Source organism: Nothobranchius furzeri, chromosome 3 (genome assembly GCF_043380555.1).
Source record: "Nothobranchius furzeri strain GRZ-AD chromosome 3, NfurGRZ-RIMD1, whole genome shotgun sequence".
Classification (NCBI taxonomy): Eukaryota; Metazoa; Chordata; class Actinopteri; order Cyprinodontiformes; family Nothobranchiidae; genus Nothobranchius; species Nothobranchius furzeri.
Genome location: NC_091743.1, coordinates 58,021,459 through 58,038,266, shown reverse-complemented (window position 1 = coordinate 58,038,266; position 16,808 = coordinate 58,021,459). Strand labels below are relative to the sequence as shown.

The 16,808-nt window shown below is 40.8% G+C and overlaps 1 protein-coding gene across 2 annotated transcripts in view; it reads right to left on the bottom strand.

The window, feature by feature from the left end:
• The window catches only part of sfmbt1 (Scm like with four mbt domains 1), a 31,255-nt gene extending 15,770 nt beyond the window's left edge, over positions 1-15,485 (bottom strand). For both annotated transcript variants that reach the window (XM_070549908.1, XM_070549909.1), the window contains exons 1-4: positions 15,394-15,485; positions 1,058-1,170; positions 887-981; positions 535-778 (exon numbers count right to left, since the gene is read on the bottom strand). In XM_070549908.1, coding sequence (XP_070406009.1) covers positions 535-778; positions 887-981; positions 1,058-1,082 — 364 coding nt within the window. In that variant the 5' untranslated portion in view covers positions 1,083-1,170; positions 15,394-15,485. The remainder of the gene's footprint in view (positions 1-534; positions 779-886; positions 982-1,057; positions 1,171-15,393) is intronic.
• Positions 15,486-16,808: the final 1,323 nt, after the last annotated feature.

Below are 16,808 nucleotides of genomic sequence, written 5' to 3'. Positions count from 1 at the left end.
TCGCTTGATTCTGCATGTCTTGGGTCAGGAAACTCCCCACAGTCATGACATCTGATGGCTAATTTAGGGCCCTAGGTTTTTAAATATTCAATTTTATTTTATTTTCATCTTTTATGACTAAATCACGTTTTTCAGGTTAAAAAATGCTTTATTATAGAGCAGATGAATAAAAAATTTAACAGTTCAATAGAAAAATGTGATGTCACTGAAATAAAAAAATAGGGCTTCATGTCAACAAAACATGTCATGTTTCATTAGTGTTCTGTTTGTAATCATTAAATCCAAATTATTCCAACATTTGTTAAATGAATTCCGTGTGTGTGTGTTTCATATGAAAATAAACGGTTCAAGGTGTCATTAACGTAAAAATATTACCCTAACCCTAAGTTAAACTGTTCTCTATTAGTGAGGAATAAATATCAACTGATGACTGGAATTAGTCATTGTTCAGCAAGATCAGCTGATCTGAAACTCAGTTTACACACACACACACACACACACACACACACACACACACACAACCCTGTTACTCACCCTCAGGAGGCCTCATGGTTTTTCCGTGCTGCCGGCTCCAGCCCAACGGGTGCAGATCGGCTGTCATGATGTCACACCAGAAGTCGGCGCGGCGATCTTCCTGGTATCCTTCATAGCGCAGCAGAAGCAGCTGGCCACATGTGGTGATGATGGTGGCCACCCAGTAAGGGCTGTCTGCCTCTGAGCGGACACACACCTCCAGCTTCATGCCTGGGGTCAGCCCAGACTGCGGACCCTGGTCCACCTGAGGAACAACACAGGACTTACTGTCAGTCACTGAAACACAAGTAAAATGGCTTTAATGCAAAATTACACTTGGACACTAGTGTAATCAGATGTGTGTGCCACCCACGTGTTTGAAGGCATGATGGGGCACCGCCACGGCTCCAGTCTCCTCCAAGTAGTCGTCCCAGCTGAAGTCAGCCATATCTTGGGTACACTCTCCATCTGGAGGCAGAACAGCTTTTATTATTTCATGCTAGCACATTTTAACCCAACTCATCAGCCTCAGGGCAGTTCTCACCGGACTCCTGTGTCTGCTGGCTCATGCTGGTGACCCCTCAAGGCCGACAACTGTTGACAAGGATCAGATGGGTAGGGGATTTACCCGGTGAGAGAAAACGTGGCCTGAATACTCTGGTGAGACAGAATAATGAACACAATGGGTCAGTAAATATGCAAGGTGATGCACCTGCCGTATGGTAAAAAACAAAATAAAGGAAAAAGTCACACAAAAGCAATAGAAACAATTACCAATCAGGCTGAGTGACCTGCACTACTGGGAGGAATCCTCAAGTTGAAAAAGAAAACAAATGACAGCTTGTCATATTCTCAGAACCAAGCCGTGCTGGGTCTCGTTTAGCAATGCAGAAAAATCTTAACGTTAATATTTAAAAAATCCCCTCTGGTCCAGGACTTGGCACCTACATTGCACCCCAGATGGTCAGTGTTTACCCCACCCACAGTCACTTCCTTTTTGGAAGACCCTAATCACAAAAGCTTTCTTCATTAGCATCAGCTTCAGAAAACCAGTGTCATGGCGTGAATGGCAGACACGCACATCAAGATCTGACACAAGAAACTGACCCGCAACATTCTGGAAAGCAGATAAATAAAGTTCATGCAACAAGGGAGCTGATGTGAAGGAGAAAGAAGGGAGCGCTGGGCGTGACAGCGGAGGAGAGCGTTTGCCACTGTCAGCTCGGCTCCATTCAGCTGTCCTGTCAGGCTCGTCTTTGTCACATCTGACATCTCTTTTAAAAACAGGGGCCGCCGTTACAGGCCAGCCCCCCGCCTCTTCCCCAAGCCCCCATGAACACCGGAGTGCCACGACGACCCCGATGCTCCTCTGGGATCACCGCCGCCTTTCACCCACGACCCTGCACCAGACTCACTCTGTCTCTGCTCCCCCATCATTCCTCTGAAACAAACACACACACACACCAGAGGGCCTCATTGTCCTGGGAAGGCATGCGTGTGCGTGTGCATGTGGCTAGGGGTCCTTTTTGACACAACGGAAAAAAGAGCAACTAAGAAACCAGAAGAAACACAGACCTAGAATATGTTTAATTTATTTATTACTGATCTTAAAAGAGAGATTATTCTACAAACTAGGGATGTAAGAAAAAATCCATAAAGCTCAGGTATTTTTCCCTGCAATATTATATCGATATTCAAAAGCTGTGTATCAATTTTTTGGAAGAATTTACATACAAACATTTGTGTATTTTCTTTTCTTTTGGTGTAATTCAAATGCCGACCTCTAGTTGGCAGAAGTGTGTAATGGGTTTTGTTTCCACCACTGAAAGGTAAATCCCTCTATTATGGTTCAGATACCTCATGTTAATAATTTCAGTCTAAAAGAAATCGCTAATATCGTCTGGCTGAATGTATCACAATATATCGTGATAAGTATCGCATTGCCAGGATTTCACCAATACACATCCCCACTACAAACTAAAGGACAGTTTTGTCTTTTTCTGTGATTTCTTCAAGGTGAATGTTTGAAGCTGAGATGTTAACACTTTATCACTTAAATAAAGCCACTGGTGCTTGACTCCTACCACAATCCATTCTCCTTTTTTAAGATTTTTCCTAAAAAAACTTTTGATATTCGCTTTAATCTATAAGACTGCGGGAGTTACAGCTTCAGCAACCCTCACAACTCGAGCTACAGCACACGCAGACAGGAAGATAAGCAACTTCCCCGTTTCAGAACCAGAGAGCGGTCTAAACGGACCACTCCCTGAATCTAGCAGCAACCAACAGCCTGACTGAAGATCAAAGAGAAAAGGCAAAATGCACACACACACACACACACACACACACACACTCAACAAAGATCTATAACATCTTCTTTACAAGCATTTATACAGAAATGTTCTCATCTGCACTCAATGCACCATCCAGCTTTCCCAAAACTTCCGATGTTCTGGGGTGGGAATCTTACAACATTTGAGGACTCCACTGCTGAACATTTCCCCAACCTCTACTGAAAAAATCCCTGTATCTCACTGGTGGGTGACTTTACACTTGAAGAAGTAATTTGACAGAAAACGTTTTTTTTCTTCTTCTTTTTACAGGGAAAGCAGGGTAGACCAGTAACGTTGCTGCCTGAACATGATGGACTGAAATAAGTGTTGGAGGAAAACCGTGTCCTCTCTCTGCAGATGTTCTGCTAACTCTCTTCAACAGGACACAGCTACAGTTGGTCCAAAAGGTCAAAGAACTGGTCCTAGCCCGAGTTGGTGTTATAATTATGTTTGCTTTTTCCTGGAGCGAAGATGGAAGCCAGTGGAAAAAGGAGTGCTTTTCCACGGATGTTATTTTTCAAACCACTTTTATTATCTGCCGTTTCTTTCTTTACTGCTCTAAACTCTTTGGCGTTACATAAATTAGCTCTTTTTTACCTTCAACCATCAATCTAAGACAAGCAAGAGAGGGGAGACGGGTGAAGTAAACGTCTCAAGTCCTGCCTAATGAAATAGTACTAAAGGAAGAATTAAGAATACATCAGATACTTCCATAGCCTTTTGCCCCTGTTGATTTGTGTAGTTGTTACTACGTTTTGTTGTTCAAATAATAAGATTCCTAATATGTATGTTTACCAGTGATTTGTTTTACGAAGAATAAAAACACCATGATTGAGTGTGGGGGAGTAGGAAGGACTTCCAGGCCCATCATCTCTACTTAGCTAATGCTAAATAAATGTTTACAAGTTAAAAATAATGTGTGACATTTGAAATAAATAAAAAAAACTGTATTTAAATGAGTATTTTTGTTTAAATCAACTAAATAATGAGTTTCAGTTGGCTGGAAGAAGCAGCTGCTGCATCTTATTTTTCCCCCTTGAACAGATAACAGATTATTTAAAAGGTGCTGCATGTTGCTGATTTATTTTTCAGGTGGATTCATTGGTTTAAATCGAAAAGGGAATTTTATTTTGTACATAGCAGAGCAGCAGTAAATTTCACATATGTAGAAGATGAAAGATCATGACACATTTAATGAACATAATCAACAGATTTGATTATTAAATAGCTAAATGGCTTTGAAATAGTGCTGGACTGTTTTTATCTGCATACGTGTTGTCTTTTAGGATTATTCATTATTTTCTGAACATGAGGATGTTAACGCATAAAGCAATAAGACCTGTTTCAATAAAACAGCTGAGAAAAATGTGGGGATTTTTTTTCCACTTAGGATTTTTTTAGCATGAACCATCCGTTCTGTAACCATAATGACACACACACACACACACACACACACACACACACACACACACACACACACACACACACACACACCTGGTTTCTATGCAACAAACACAAAAGCAAGTGAGAGCTGAGAATTCCACTTAAGGGATTTGGAGGAAGGAATAAGGTATTTTTGCTCCACAGTTTTAATTCACCCTTGCATGGTATAGTCTGAAATTAAATCTGGTCAAACTTTCAATTATTATTATTATTATCATCATTTATATTTTATTATTAGTAACGAACCAGATTCAGATCTGACTTTGCCTTTGTGTTGATGTTCTCAGCAAACTGCTTGTGTTAAATTGTTGTGCAGCAGCAGCAAGCCTCACTTGTTTTCCATGTTTTTCTTGTTTAAAATAAACAAGAAACCAGAATCTCTATGTAAGATCTCTTATTTCCATTTAACAGTTCTGCTTTTTGTTGGTGCTCTCTGATGGCTAAAATCCAATAATAAGTGAAATAAGGAAACAAATTAATTTGTCAAAATAAAATCGGGGAATTTGTGATACTGTAGGGTTGGGTCATTTGTTTAGATTTTTTAAATCTGCATCCAAACATTTATTGCCACAATATTGCAAACATAATGCCTCATGTCACTTCAGATGAGATGTTTCACCTGTACAGGTGGTTTTATGACTATGCACACGTATTCATCTGCATCCGTGCCCCAAGATGCTCCTGCAAACCAAATGTATGTGCCAGACATAAAAACAACACACATCTATTTTCAGTTATACCGCCCACTCACTCTGAAGCAAGGTTCGGCCATATCCTTCAATAGGGAGCCTAAGTCTCCCCTCTTTTCGGTCGGCTCAGGATTCTCCGGAAGAACAAAAGACATTAATGCAAGCAAACGGGGCTAAAGCCATTTTCTAATCCACTTTGCCTTACACACTGGATCACACATATGTTGTACTTCAATCTAAATGAAAAGTAATGATGTGTGTTTTGGCCATGCTAGTCACGTACTTTGAGATTTATAAGTTTGTAAAAATTCAGTTCAGTTCAATTTTATTTCAAACATTTCACACATGTATCATTACAAAATATCATTCCATTATTTGTTTGAAAAGGAGTAAGCAGAAGTATTTACTTATTTGTCCCTACCCCCAATTTTTCCCTCTTATTCATTTAATTTCTTTCAGTCTTAAATTAAACAAACAACATATGAATAAAAAACAAAAAAACAAAACAACATATGAAAAACAGAGAATGTGTAAATTTGCAGATTCCCCAGTTATGGAAAAAAATAAATAAATAACACCGATAAAGAAGCACAACAGCATAACCAGCCACATTACCGCCCTGGGTTAACACTGTTTTCTTCATTCTTTTACTTATTTAAAATTAGGTTTTTATATTTTACTTTAAACTGGTTTAAGTTTTTACTTTCTTTTTATTTCTTCTGTTAGACTGTTCCATAATTTAACTCCTGCAATTGTGATTGACATAGTTTTTAGGGTTGTTCTAGCACTTTGTATTTTTTAATTCCATTTCCCTCTTAAGTTATACCCACCTTGTCTTTCTTTGAACAATAAACAGATTTCTTTTGGAAGCAATTTATTTCTTACTTTATACATTATTTGCGCTGTTTTGAGCTTCACCAAGTCTTGGAATTTAATAGCTTGCATTTGCATGGTCCCTGTACCCTGTAACGGAATGAAATGACTGTTTTCCACCTAAAAGTCATTTTTCCCCTCTCCGCTGACACAGAACTAATCTGCATGAGATACTGCCTCAAGGTCTCATGCATTTGCTCTAAACTGCTTCCTTTCCAGCCCAAGAGAAGAATGAAGAAAAGGACTCTCCTTTTAATAAATCAACAAACTCTATTTTTAATAAGCTAATCAAACAATTGTTAGTCAATAATAAGATGTGACCAATCTGTGAAATCAAAATGTTAATTACTTTATTATAATCCTATAGAATATAATAAGTAATATGACTTTAAATGTTTCCAATAGGACTGATCTCACGTAGCGTTAAGACCCACGTCATCTTTAACGCCAGTTCAAAGCGTTCGAGAGAAGTTGACGGAGTGGCCAATCCGTAAACTCACCTCTTCAGCCGAAAGAACCAACGACAAGCTGGATAAACCTATTGCCGTTCCGCCTGCTGCAACAGTTCCTTTCAGAATAAAAGCTGAACTCACTGACCTTCTGGGTCCATCTGACGCAGTCAACCAACTGTCGCTTTTTACCTGGAGACAATCCAAAGACTAGTCTGCCGTACTGCTGACGCTGTTTCATCGGCTCCGGTACCGAAAGAGGGGTTGGAGGACCTGGCATTCTGGATCTGTACAGAGGTCTCATTCTAAGGGTATGTGTGGAGCGACAACATGGCGTTGCATGTGTTTATGAATCTCCTAATCAAAGCTTAGCTCAAGACATCACCATCATTCCCACCAGAACCCCACATTATTTAGAAGAAGAAGACGAAGAAGAAAATATCATTTCTATAGCGCCTCTCAAGATAAAAATCACGAGGTGCTTCAAAAAAACAAAAAATGTAAAAATATAAAAAAGAATTTAGAAAATGATTAAAACTTTATTTAAAATGAGCAAAAAATAGACAATTGTGATTTTAAAAAGTTAAGAAAGAGAGAGTGAATAGGAAAGAGGGAAATCAGTGGGTCCTGAGAAAGGTGGAATAGGTGGGGAGAGAGGAATAAGGAGAGAGTGGTGAAGAAGGTCATACAAAAGCCACTTTGAACAAGTGAGTCTTCAGCTGCTTTTTAAAGGAGTCCACTGAGTCCACTGATCTCAGGCTCAGGGGGAGAGAGTTCCAGAGTCTGGGGTCCACAGCAGCAAATGATCTGTCACCTTTGGTCTTTAGCCTGGTGCTGCACAACCAGTAGGCTTTGATCGCTGGACCTCAGGGACCTGCTGGGGGTGTAGGGACTAAGAAGATCACCAATGTAAGATGGTGCTTGTCCATGTAAGGCCCTATAGACCAGAACCAGGATCTTGAAATGAACCCTGAAGTTGACTGGCAGCCAATGAAGCTGGAGGAGAAGCGGGGTGATGTGGGTGTGTTTGGAGGAGTTGGTCAGAAGCCGAGCACAGGCGTTCTGAACCACCTGTAGACGGTTCAGGGAGCTTCTACCCAGACACGTGAAAAGAGAGTTACAGTAGTCTAAGCGTGAGGAGATGAAGGTGTGGATAACTGTCTCAAGTTCAGAGCGGGACAGAATGGGACTCAGCTTAGCAATGTTTCTGAGATGGAAGAAGGAATAGCGAACAAGAGAACTGACATGAGAATCCAGGGTGAGAGCTGGGTCAAAGGTCACACCAAGATTCCTGACGGAAGGTTTGGTGTGAGAAGCAAGCTGACCAAGAGAGTCTCTTACTTTGGGAAACAGCTTGTCCAGGGCACAGATGAGGATCTCAGTCTTATCTTCATTCAGCTGTAGAAAGCTCCCAGCCATCCAGGTTTTGATAGAGTCTAAGCAGCGCTCAAAAAGATAAGAGGAGAACCACTCCAGAGCAGATCCTGATAGGCCTACCCAGTCTCTCAGCCTCTCCAGTAGCAGGTGATGGTCAACAGTGACAAAAGCTGCAGTCAGGTCCAGCAGGACCAGAACAGAACAGTCCCCTGCATCACTGTGAGTCAGAAGGTCATTAGAGACCCTAAGAAGAGCTGTTTCAGTAGAATGAGCTCTACGAAAACCTGACTGTTAGCAGTCACAGATGTTATGTTCATGTGAGCTGTTTAGCCACAACCTTTTCCAAGATCTTGGAGATGAATGGAAGTTTAGAGATGGGTCTGAAGCTGCTATGGAGAGAGGTGTCAAGACTCGGTTTTTAAGAAGCGGGTGGATTACAGCATTCTTAAAGTAAGCAGGGACCTGGCCAGAAACCAGAGAAGCATTAATTATAGAGAGCACGCTGGGACCGATGGACTGAAAAGCACTTTTAAACAAAGATGAGGGTAAGATGTCGAGGGGGCATGCAGAGGTCTTCATAGAGTTAACTAGTTTGGTTAACTCAGGCAAAGAAACAGGAGCAAAGCTATCTAGGATGATGGGCCTGGTTGGAGCCGGGAGAGGCAGCGATAAGGCTGAAGGAGAGATGCTCGATCTAACCTTACTGACTTTGTCCACAAAGGAAGACAAAGTTCTCACAGTCTGCAACAGAGTGGATGGAGGCTGTAGGAGAGGCAAGAGAGACAATGCTGCTGATGGTGTTAAACAGCACCTTGGGGTTCCCTTTGCTCTGGGACACCAGGCTGGAGAAATAGGAAACCCTCGTGTATCTGACTGCAGAGTTAAAGGATGTCAGAAGATCCTTTAGGTGCAGCAGATGGACGTGGAGATGGGTTTTCTTCCACAAGCGTCTCACCTTTATGTTAATATTGTTTTATTTGATGCACTCCACTTTGAACTGCACCAATCCAGCAACTGCTATATTTTAATAACTAGTATTAAAGGTGAATACACCAATATTTGCACAAGAATAATTTCTGTTTTAAACTCTCAGTGACACACTTTGCAGGGGGATTTGGCATTTAATTTTTCTTGGCGTCTGGAAAAACATCTCCTTCTGCCCCCCTTTATTTGACTTTCTGCCCCCTTTATTTTGGCCCAAGATCATTACTGGGCTGGCCCTATTAAAAATGTTCTACACCCCCTGCTTAGTAGACTTAATGAAGTATTTTTAAGCCAGTATAAAAATGACTGAAACACAAATTTACATATTTGGCATTATTGACCAATATCTTTTATTTAATTTATTTGTTAAGAACATCAAGATGCATTACAGTGAACATTATAATAAAGTAAATGTTTCTAGTGCAGAGTGGAGACAACCCATAGAAGCACTGATTTGATCTCATTTCAGAGAAAAATAGAACAGGTCAGATGCACCTAATAAATAAAATTACTAACAAACTCAGGAATCTGTTTCTTTGCTTCATTGTTCTGGTGCTGAAAATTTCACTAATGCGGATCAAAGGACATACACAGATGAATGCACCTCTTATTATTTGGAAATTAGTGGGTGTGGTTTACATCAATACATTATTTTAAATCTGAAATTGATACGGATTGATCAGAAGTTGTTTATTTATAAACTATTGTTTATTTGAAAACTATTTACAGAGCAGCCTCAGAATTGAGATGAAATATTTTTGATCACAATAGTAACTATTACAGAACAAGTTTCAGTAAAATCAGAACATTATTATTTAAGTGCATGAATTAATGCATCTGAACTCATGCTGTAGGAACTAGGAAATATGAAATACTAGAACCAGACACAACTTTTTATTTTAATTTGATTAAACAGATTTTTTTCCTAACGTTGTTGGCATTTTTCCCACACACAGTTAAACAAAACAATGTTGATTAAGGTGTGTGTGTGTGAGAGAGAGAGTTAAAATAATTTTAAAAACCCGACCGGAGCGGAGGCAGTGACCGACACATGCACGAGCCGTTTTCAGCTCTGTCTTGTCAAATGCACCATGTAAATTACGAAAAAGGTAACTTTAAATATTGAACTGAAAAACAGGCAAGCTGAAGAAAACGTAGGGAGTACTGAAGAAATGTGAGAGACAGTGAAGCAAGCACAGAGAGATCCGTTACTGTGTGTGTGTACGCGTGGATGCCTGGGCCGAACTGACTGAGCTCCCGGAGGGGCGGGCGCTCTATGACTGGCCAATCACAGAGCATGAAGACAGTCAGTTATCCAATGAGGATTTTCCTTCACCACGATTACAGATGTTTACGAGTTTTACACTCGTTTCATGCTCGTATTCGTCAATAACGCTTCATCCGTACGCTCATCCCTAGCTGCAACCACCCTGCCCTGCCTCCTCCTCCTTGCTGCCTGCCGGCTGTGATCACAAGCAACAACAGAGTAGTTCCCGCTGCTTCTTCGGGAAATGGCGCAAAAAAAAAAATCAATAAATCTTGGGATCTTGTAGGCGTGGCGGTGGGATTTCAGCCGTGGCGGGCCGCCACGGCTACGCCTATGTAAGGGAAACACTGCTAACTGAAACAAGATGGAAAAAATATATCAGTCCAGTTTTACTTATCAGACCATATTGATATGTTCAAAAATGATTGGCCAATACCAATATTGATGCTGAAATATCGTGCATCCCTAGCCAGATGGTGGTTCTTTCCTCCTGATGGATGGATTCAAAGTTCGCCGACCTTACAGCCCTTTTTCCTCTGCTTCAATCAATTTGGTGATCCTGGATATACAAACCCTAAAATAACCTTCTGCCCTGCTCGAAAATAAGCGCTTTCTTGGCATCAAAACACATCTTTAAATTCACGGATATTAGGGCTGCAACAACGAATCGATGAATTCGATGAAAATCGATTACTAAAAGCGTTGGCAACGAATTGCGTCATCGATTCGTTGTGTCGCACAACTCTTCCAAAAGCGCCCCCCCCATCCCCCACCCCCTTCCCGCCCGCCGTTGCACGCAGACCAGAGCAAGTCAGATCAGCGCGAGGGAGAGCCGCAGATCAGCGCGAGGGAGAGCCGGTACCAGCAGATCAGCGCGAGGGAGAGCCTGCAGACTTGCGCTGCTGCGAACCGGTTCCGCATTGTTGCACAGCGATCCAGGCAGCTGCTTCCAGCGCACGGTCCATTCTCAAAGTGGCGCAACCAAAAAACTATAATTAGCACACGATCGTTCTTGTCTGCACATGTTCTCTATTTTCTGTCTTATTTGTGCCTGAAGCGCTCTGCTGCGGAGCTCATCACCTGTGCTGTGGTGATTTCACCTCACGCAGCATCGAAAACGAGCTCTCCGCTTTGCGGTCAGGAGATCTCTTTGATCTGCTCAAAAGTAACTGATGAGGTGAAAAAGTAAGAATCCAGGCAACAGATTTTCTGGAGAATTATGAGGAGATGCAGGAAGATGAGAGACAGACAGGACAGGAAAATAGTTAAATAAAAACAAGAAAACAAAGTAAAATGTAGGTAGATTTATCTCCACTACACGTTTTTACCAGTAAAAAACAATAAGTTATACACATGTCATATTTATACATCTGATACAATTCAGATCACCTTCAAAACTCAGTCACACACCCAGGGCCGTTTCAAGACATTTTGGGGGCCAAGGCAAAATGTCCCCCCCCCCCCCATAACTGGGCTCCCCAGAAGCCTCTGTGTAATTCATACCCTCTCCAGTAGTGTTAGTTATACAGTGTTTGTAAAAGCCCCTCAGACATTACTGACATGTTCTAATATATCAGATGAAAAACTAAATTATCAGACATGCTGTCTCATCTGCTTCTTTTCTAAACTTGCAAAAAGTAACAAAACCATTTGAAAGCCACTATTTGTGGATTATCTGAAAGTTTCCATGGAGTGTGTGACAACTTATTTTTTTCATTGATCCTATCGTCTAATCTCACAGCTGAAACAAGCATCCTTAATAATCTGTGCACAGGAAGCTTACCGATGCTGTAGTAAAACAAAAGGTATAATAATTTATTATTAATAAAACCTTGTTGCAGCACTAAAGCATAAAAATGAGCTTTTGCATTAAATATGCAAAATATTTACATATGAATTGTTTTAGAGCCCTTTTATTGGCAGAATCTGATATTAATTTAGTTCTTACAAAAAATGGGTCCCAACATGGTTTGTGTGGTGTTGCCATAGTGTGACGTCATAGGCACAGATCCCCTGTCCTCTTGTTTGGAAATGGAAATATGATCACCCTACATTAAACAAACTGTCCACCCGGGCTTTTGCGCTGCACAGAGACGCTTCGCTGCCTATGACTCTGAACGTCAGTTGAGAGTCAGTCTCATGCAGACTGACCAATGAAGAGAGGGCCTCAAGTTAAGACCCTCTCCTCATTGGTCAGTCCACACGAGGTGGGTCAAAGGTTACCCTGGGCGGGTTACGTGTTGTCAGGCATTCAAGTATTGAGTATATTTACTGCATATTACAGTAAAATATTCTGTATGTGACCACATTATGGTGATCCTCGGGTCGTGATGATGGAGCCCTTGAATATTGTTGCCCAGGGTACAACAAAGTGTTAATCAGGACCTGGTTCCGCCGTCACATTCCCGCAGAAACTGGTTGATCACACCGGGGCCAGACTACTAGCATGTGGTTTTACAACCACAATGTCCTCGGAAGCAAAAACGCTTTTAAAAGGGAGGGAGGAGTCCTAACTGTTGCTGCAGGCGTGTTGTGTGAGAGTGCAGTTATATACTGGTTAATATATTTTTGGGTTCAGTTGCTTTCATGTGGCCTAATGTGAGTCTATTTGGGATCATTGGAATGATCAACAGCATTTCTTGATGTGACTTTATGGCAGTTGCCCAGGGCATCATTGCAAGGAGGATGGCATTCATTTACTTTTGTTTTATTTGGTATTTTTTCAGTCATTTTTGGAAATAGTGATCAATTTTGATTAATTCACAGCCTATGTTTAATTACATTTAAAATAAATGTCAACAGATGAGATCAAACAAAACAGATGAGAATTGCCCTTAAGCTGTTTAACTTGGACCAAGCATTTTAGGTCACAGATAGATGTAGCTTAGGGTCTCTGTCTATACACCTTATAAGACAATTTAGGTGATGGCATGTTGTTTTTCTGCTATTGAACTGTTTTCTAATAATGTTGTGTTAAATAAAGTGAAGGAAGGAGAGAAATAACGTTTCCCTAGCAGTTTTTAAAAATTTCCCCATGTAATCCGATTAATCGATTAATCGTGTCGAGACCCCATCCGATTAATCGATTATCCAAATAATCGTTTGTTGCAGCCCTAACGGATATCATATTTATCTATGACACATAACAAACGGGATTAGAAAATTGTGTTTTTAGCCTTTTTAACTTGCATTCATTTTTCCTTCTTCCAGGGGAACCATGGTCTGGAAGTAGATGGCTTAGGCTCCCGATACGGCTCTACTTAAAAATGCAGCATCTAGGCTAATTCTCTGTTTCATTAACAAACATTTTTGTTTATTATAAAACAACTCAACTCTGACACCTGCTGATAGGGATGTAAGAAAATATCGATACAGAAATATTAAGATATATTTGGCTATGATACAGAATTTAGTTTTTTTTAGCTATGATACTGAATTTAGTTTTATTTTATATGTAAGCATGTACTGTATTTCTTTAATAGGGTGAATTTCATAATTTCTAGGTGGCAGCAGATTTTACCATTTTCATTCAGACGCAACAATGGGATAACACCAGATGTGTCTTGAGTTTTCCAATTAAATTCGGTCTTAAAAATTGCACATATATATACACACTGCATCATCTCCACTGTATTTTGATATTAAACAAATTACCAGATTCTTGCCAATACACACCCCTACAGGCTACCATAACAGTTTTTCTTTGTTTTATTAAATGTTGTTGCTCACTACAAAAAAACTAAAGTCTGCCACCTGCTGATGTAAACTGTTAACTGAAGTCACCTAAAATTTTTGATCTCTGGAAATTTTGAACTTTACATAATCAGAAGTTTTTTTGCTTTCAAACCAACTCTACCTGTTATTATAGTCTATATTTGTGAATGTATAAAAAATACATTAAAAAGTATGAGAGTGGAAAACTGCCAAAGCAATCAAAGTCCATGATAAACAATGGTGCTCTGCAGAAATCACATGCTCTTATTGTGATGAGCCACATCATGTGATTTTGCATCTAAAGAAGTAAAATAAAAGCAGCATTCCCCAATTTGCTGAGTTATTTTACCATTATTAATCAAGTAGCCCTATGCTCTGTTTAGACTTGCTCAGAAATTAAATTCATGTGTTTCCAAAAAATTTACATAAAATTCAAGCAAGTTTAAAGGTTGAGTCATTTAAAAGAGAAATGAGACAATAAAGTAATAAACACCCTCTCAGCTCATAGGAAGATTTAAATAACTTCCTCCGCTGCATTAATGTGAACACTGAAAATGTTTGAAAGATCAAATCAAATAAGATCCGTCTCAGTGGATCATGGTGATTCACCCCATTAACACACACACACACACACACACACACACACACACACACACACACACACACACACACACACACACACACACTTGTATTTATATGTTCGTGTGGACATCAATTCATTTCCCATTAATTGTGCCTAACCATAAACAGTGGGGTTCTATTCCTAACCCTAACCAAAAGTTAATTCACACCATACCAGTTTAAGGGTGCAGCATTGTGCGGACCAGCAAGATTTCCCCACAATGTGGAAATGTCCACGTTACTGGTTTGTTAAGATTTGTCCACTTAAACATATGAAGACAAGTACACACACAGACACCTTTAAAAGAGAAGTCAGTGAATTGCTCCGTGCACTTGCAGGTCGCTGCTGCCGCCTCTGCGCAGCGGAACGTCAACCCGAGCAGCGCGCGGAGCAGTCAGTGGTCGGATCACTCAAGTTGCACAATAGGGAAGTTAAAGAAGGGCCAGATGAATAAAAAAGCTGCATCGAGTCAACGCGGGGGAAACATGGCAACTGATTAAACCCGGCAAAGCATCGTCAGCTTGATAAACACCTGAGTTTTGTGAGTGTTTAGTGGCGTTTATGTGAACGCTGCTGACTGACAAACACATCGGATGAGGTCGTGCAACCTTCATTATGTAAGGCTTCGGCATGGTGAAAAAACACTGAGTTGTTCAAGGATAAATAACTGGAAATTTCCACACAATCCTTGAACTGTGTCTGGTTAAAGATTGCGCTGCATTCACACACACATTCACGCAGAGGGAGAGAGAGAGAAAGAGAGATGGGCCATGAAAGGCTTTGCAGAGACACTACAGCGCTAACTTTCACAATGAGCACAACGCCGAATTAAAAATGTCCCCTAGCGAATAAAAACCACTAACATTAGCCTGCGAGGGACATGCACGACTGTTTGGACACATGGCTGGACCGCCTGTGTCCGAGTCAAGTTACTGAACGTCACGGCTTGAGCAATAAGGAGCAAAGCTGTGGCGAGCAATAAGGGCGCTTACACTAGACCGAAGCAGACTCATCTTTTTGAGAGACGGGAAAAAAGACGAACGCGACGCAACGGTGCAAAACACCGCGAGGAATTCCTACCAAACACCACAAAGTACGTGAATATTTAGTCACAAAATTCCAACCTTACCGCTAAGTAGTTTTTACAAGTCGATTTTTGATGCCGTTCCTCTCCGCCTGCTCGCTCGCAGAAACTGTCAATCATTAGGTAAATGCCTAACTTCCGGGTTGACATTTCAAAATAAGACGCATACGCGGCCACGGCTTTCGTGAAAGTAAAGCATGGGGCTTTTATCGCGAAAGGGTTTAATCGCAGCTTTTCCGGATTGGCTCCAGCGGCGTCATGTTAGCTTGACGCACTTTTCTTTCGCGACCTCATTCCAATATGGCACAAGTGTCCACTGCGCATGTTCTGCCGCCTGTATGCCTCTGAGCCTGGCTTCATCATCATACTGACTTCCATTTACAACACACACACACACACACACACACACACACACACACACACACACACACACACACACACACACACACACAATTTAATACGAAAACATAAAAGAAAACAAAGAGGCTGATGGTTTAGCTGATGATTTATTCACACATCCTGGGTTGTTTTTTTAATATCCTCTCTTGAATCAAGAGATAGTTAATGGTTTATTAAAAGCAGATAATCGACTCATTTTCTTACTAGTGGCGTTTTGACCAGTAAAACCAACGCAGAGGTTGTTTAAAAATAGCAAGTTGCTTTATTCCCATTTTTTCAAGAACATCTTGAGAAGGAAAAAGAAACAGTAGAGGTGTGTTTTAAATGAAGACTTACTTTAAAAAGAAAATGTTACATCACAATGACGCCCGATTTTAGCGACCAAAAGCACATTTTGTCATCATCGCTCAAGGTGCTGCACATCATGTCACCGGTTTCCTCTCCCTTCTGGACGGGAGGGCGGGAGAAACTGCTGGAAATGTGCTCTGACAGTGTGAGCGCAGTGCTCAAAGTCCACGTAAAATACCCGAGTCCTCCATCAAATAAGTGTCTTTCTGGTGTGTAAAAATCCTCTCTTATAGCATCTGAAAGCCGAAGCACTCATTCCGACCGGATGAAGGCTGCTGCCGCCAATAATCCTCCTCCCTTTTGCCCGTTCTGACAAAAGAAAACCCCATTTCTGAACATGGGCAGGTCGAAACAAACAAAGAAGTGCTGAGCCAACCCGAAACAGGTTTTTCATACGATGTTGCGCGAGACACTCAAATGGCAATTAATATAAAAAAATGTGAATTTAACAACAGTTTGTTCAATGGAATTATTGCAAAGCCGTAAAAATGGCGAGGATTCAAATTAGAAAATTGGGAAGCATTTAAACCACGTGTTTTACCTAAAATGTTGATTATAAAGCATTCTACACATTTAAAACAGATCGACTTTGATGTCGCATCGGGTAGAACTGCATTTCTGCATGAAATACGAACAAATGCCTTAAACACATGTTTGTGCTCGAGTGTAACCAGTTTCTCGTTTTTTCCCCTCCAAACATCCCATCAGTGAAA